This window comes from Lygodium microphyllum, chromosome 2 (assembly GCF_053477565.2).
Source record: "Lygodium microphyllum isolate KBCC chromosome 2, Lygodium_microphyllum_v1.1.10, whole genome shotgun sequence".
NCBI classification, from domain to species: domain Eukaryota; kingdom Viridiplantae; phylum Streptophyta; class Polypodiopsida; order Schizaeales; family Lygodiaceae; genus Lygodium; species Lygodium microphyllum.
This window is the reverse complement of record NC_141136.1, coordinates 58,404,392-58,408,843: the sequence shown is the minus strand read 5'-3', so window position 1 is coordinate 58,408,843 and position 4,452 is coordinate 58,404,392. Positions and strand designations below refer to the sequence as shown.

At 40.4% G+C, this 4,452-nt stretch overlaps 1 protein-coding gene across 1 annotated transcript; it reads right to left on the bottom strand.

The window, feature by feature from the left end:
* Window positions 1-674: 674 nt before the first annotated feature.
* On the bottom strand, window positions 675-2,423 carry LOC148039776 (uncharacterized). The gene is made up of 2 exons (XM_087693975.1): window positions 2,245-2,423; window positions 675-1,727 (listed from the first exon to the last, which is right to left on the bottom strand). The coding sequence occupies exons 1-2, from the start codon at window positions 2,311-2,313 to the stop codon at window positions 1,077-1,079; spliced, it is 720 nt and encodes a 239-aa protein (XP_087550101.1). The 5' UTR covers window positions 2,314-2,423; the 3' UTR covers window positions 675-1,076.
* Window positions 2,424-4,452: the final 2,029 nt, after the last annotated feature.

The following is a 4,452-nucleotide window of genomic DNA, read 5'->3' as shown; positions in this document are numbered from 1 at the left end:
AATTCGAATTTATCTTGCACATCAAGAACATGCTATAGTGCTTCCCTATGGGTGAAAGGAACTACTTGTGATGTTTAACCATCCTAAGGAAACAAATGACAAAGTGATGGAGGCCACCCTTAGATTTGCCAAGTTGCACTCTTAACTTTAGACGATACTCCTTTTGCATCAAGGCATATAAGTTCTAACATCTCATACGCATACTCAGCTACTCATTACCATGTGAACAAACTAGCAATTTCACAAATGAAAATAAGGGGAAAACCTAGATAGGATGTATACCTTTCAATATGAGTTTACACGCATGTACAAGTTATGAATTCACATGCATGTACAAGTTTTAATTAGATTACATATTTGGCTGACTCAATAAGAAAAATCCAGAAGAGCAAGTGAGTATATTACAAAAGGTGCACAAACAGCTGATGCTTAGCCACAAGATGTGGACTCAGACCCAGGATAGTGTGGTGAACAACTTCTGCTTCCTAGCAACATCAAAGTCAAAACAAGGACAACCACACAATGGGGGATTTCAGATACGTTTGGCACCTTTTATCTCAAGATATCTAAATACTACTAGAGTATGCACTAATTGAAGCAAACTTGCACAAAAACATCTTGGGGTTCTTGAAAAACTGAACCTCACTAGCCGGTGAGGACAGTAGCACTTCATGAATGACTGAAGGAACTATTGATGTATTGATTTGACATAATTAATAACATCAATAGGATGATGTAACAATTTTAAGCAGAGACTTGATACTTGTTGCGTAGATTGTAGTATAGAGTAACACTGCACATACTGCAGATATGCTGAAGTGGTAGTCACAGCTATTCCTTGCAAGTGTTTATTGAGGTGAATATCATCTGGCATGTTGACTTCATCTGCACAAGAACTGCTTTCCCCAACTTCTTGGTACAAGTTCACATAAGGCCACTTCATTAAACTGTGAGTCATGCTGAAGCACCGTTTGCTTGCTGACACTTGCAGAACTCCAGCTTTGTTCAAATAAAAAGCAGTGCCAAGTCCTCATGCCTGGGTGCTGAGTAAATCTATCTTCATCCAGATTCACAAATCAGTTTTCTGCATCTTCAAGCTCAGGCAACTTGAATGCTTCTTCACCTTCCTGCAAGTTGCCTTCCTTAGTATAGTCTACTTCTGACAGCTCAAAACTTCCTTCAAATTCTGAAATAGCTTCCCTCGACAGCTGATCATCCATAATATCACTGTCATCGCCTTGAAATTCTGGTTTCACTCGTCTGACAGGCACACTCACAGAATACACAGTCCCCAAATCAGGATCAGCAGACACATTCAACTGTACCCTGTCCTGAGATTCAATCTCCACAAAATCTGCGAGAGCTCCCACAATGTTGTTCACAATTTTCCTCTTTGCATTGTCATTCACGGAGCAACGGTCAGATATCAAAATCATTTTAAGCCTTTGTTTTGCTATTTCTGCAGGAGATGAAATTTTCTTCCGCCTGGGAAATAGGATATTCCAAGCAAGTGCAAGCCTGTCAAACACATTAAGGTTTTCATCTCTTGAAGTAGACTCAATCTCATTTGTACGCAGACCAAAGGGGAATCTCTGATCATCCAGCAGGGCACCACATTGGAACACTTTCTTCCGAGTAGCATTAACTGTCAAGATTCTGCATGTTTCAAAGCCTGACCGTCCTGCTCCTAATTGCTGGTCTTTGAAACAAAGTGCCTTGTCTCCCGCCTGGAACAATATATATTCCAAAGCGAGTTAAGATTTACGGTGATCAGAATCACAACTGCAGAACTATGCAATGCTTCCTTTACACCGAAAACAAAAGATCCATTAGAAGTTTTGGCCCTCTCACTCATCAATTTCCGTTAGGACTTCATGCCATGGCAGGAGAAGCCAGAACGTCACAGAAAAACTCAAGCTACCAAATGCCATGCGCGTTATTTCCGCAGCATACTTCACCATAAGGATTCCATTGTCCTTGAAACACTAGCAACTATCATGTGTACACGGATTAAGTCCAACGTTAACAATACAGGTTCTGTATCTGTCCTTAAAGCTTGTTTCTACAACAGTAGACTCCAAAAAACGCACCGCCGAAGGCCGTCTGCGTTTACGATGGAACTGGCATGGCTCAAAGAAGGTCCTTTCGTTCTGGTTGTTTCTGCGTTTTCTTTGCAAACGGAAATAAAGATGGAGCTTGCACGTTTCTGCACAGGGGGAGAGGGAGAAAGAGAGGTGTCCTTACCCGCAGAGAGCCTGAAAGGAAAATGGAGAGGGAGGACGCAGACGAGCTCATAACGCGGGGATCTCCCATGCGAAGCAGGCAACCCTCGGCAATGACAACGCTACACCCTCCCACCGCGACAATACCCGCGGCTAACCTTCAAGCCTTAACTAACCATCATACGATGCAATACGAATGGGTGAAATACCCAGGACTTCATGATATTTCATTCGGATGTCCTTTTATTAGTGTCGTTAAGGCTGGCTTAATCAGAACCAATTAGCATGTCCTCTTATTACTGTTAAGGCTTACTTTAAACTTCAACTTGCTTAAGCACAACTAGCATTCCGCACACTCTCCGGAAGGGATGCTGTCGCACGGGTTTGCACGGGTTCATGAAATCACTCGCCGTAGGAACGCTATGCGATATGGGAACAAGGATTAAGAAGAGTGCTCAACTCAAAGTAAACACATTGACATTAGAATCATTGACATTATAATTCTTTTCACAAGAGGATTCAATAAATACATTGGAGGCACTCATGTTTGTATTATGTGCATTGGATCCTTCTAATGTTTTACATGCGTTAACTTTGAGATCAAGGAGTATAAGATTGATGGGTAAGCATATATAGTTCAATGATAGCAATTGATGCTTTTCCAAAAGCTTACTATGCCATTGTACAATATCAATCCAGAAGAGAGATGTTACTTCTCACAATAGGTAAGAGGAACATTTAGATCAATTGAAAGAGTAGGTGTTAGCTCTTCTATTTAGTTTTGAGAGTATAGACTTCTCTTTCACTTCCTTACGCTCCCTTCAGCTTATGATAATGGCTTTATATGCTCTTGTGGTAATCCACCAGTTTTAGTTTCCCCTCAAGTTCAATGATCTTCGCTCCATAGTATCAACTTCTTTTGCATATCAACTTTCGTCGTCTCATATTCTGGGTGGTACAACTATCAAAGTTTATCAAGGCCTTTTTGACTAATCAGCGATCAGTTTTAGCGAGACAAGTTGATGCGAATAAAATTAGAAGTTGATAGTGAAGAGAAATAGTCGGATGGTCATAGAGTCTTTAGCTTCATCGCTGGAGTTGTCGTCCGAAGACAAGATGCATCTGGTCCTCTGAAAGAAGGCACCAGGACTGTTGTCCTTGCGTCTTCAATGCCATTACCTTTGAAAAGGAAAAACGGAGAAAAAAAACGTGGAGTTTCGAATTATTAAGAATGAGGAAAGAATTCACAACAATGGACCTCCTATAAACATCACATAGTCATGTGAGGAATGCTACAATGGATTGTTGGTCCATATTGCGCACTTTTGTAGACAGATTGTTTAAGAGAGACCATTATCCAAGATATGTGTAATCTCACTAAGCTTTGTCAATATCAAAAGTATTTTTATCTTCTTAGCAATTTCCACCATCTTCACAAAGAATGGAAGTGTCCAATGTAGCAATACTCCACTTAAATGTTCATAATATGAGCGGATAACTTTTAGCTTTCATGGACTGATAAATATTGATCAAATTTTTCTTATGAAGAGTCATATCATCTACACTGGCAACATTTGAATTATAATCTTTTCATCAAGTCCTCGAGTCTTCAGAACGAAAACCTTCATGTGATCATGATCCGTTTTTCCATGCATTCTGCCCTATCAAGAACATGCTTTAGAAAAGAACTTTGTGACCAATCACTCATGCAGTTTGCAAATTTGAGTCCATGATTTGCAATCAATCAAGCGATGTTCCATACAAAGAATTATGAATGCATTGAAGAAATTGTGCCTAGCCTAACTACATGTGCTTGTACGTCATGCAAATGCAAACACAAAAGAAACACACAACAGGAAATAAACTCATAATGACGCTGACTTAAAAGTCCAAAATGTTGGCAGAAAACTCTGCCCTCAAGTTTGCAGTGGTAGACGTGCAGCATCACGACAATGCTAGGATGCTTCGCGGTAGCTTCATTGCCTCAAAGCGGCAAGTGAAGTTGTCATGCGGCTCAACAATCCATTTATCATCTTTCTCTCTCCTCTTTTCCCTCTCTATTTCTATTTTTTTATTCTCTCTCTCTCTCATCCAAATTCCCTGTGTTTAATTCTGTCTTTCTCTATTTCTCTCTCTCTCTCTCTCTTTTCTCTCCCCGCTTTTCCTCTCTCTTCCTCCTTTTATTCTTTCCCCTCTCTCCTCTCTTTTCCTTCTCTCTCCCTATCCTCTT

What these genes read in the sequence shown, in the direction of transcription:
- LOC148039776 (XM_087693975.1), bottom strand. Translation starts at nt 2,313, where the DNA reads ATGGGAGATCCCCGCGTTATGAGCTCGTCTGCGTCCTCCCTCTCCATT. An exon ending in TCCTTTCAGGCTCTCTGCGG is followed by an intron (nt 1,728 to 2,244) that starts GTAAGGACACCT and finishes ATATTGTTCCAG; the next exon opens with GCGGGAGACAAGGCACTTTG.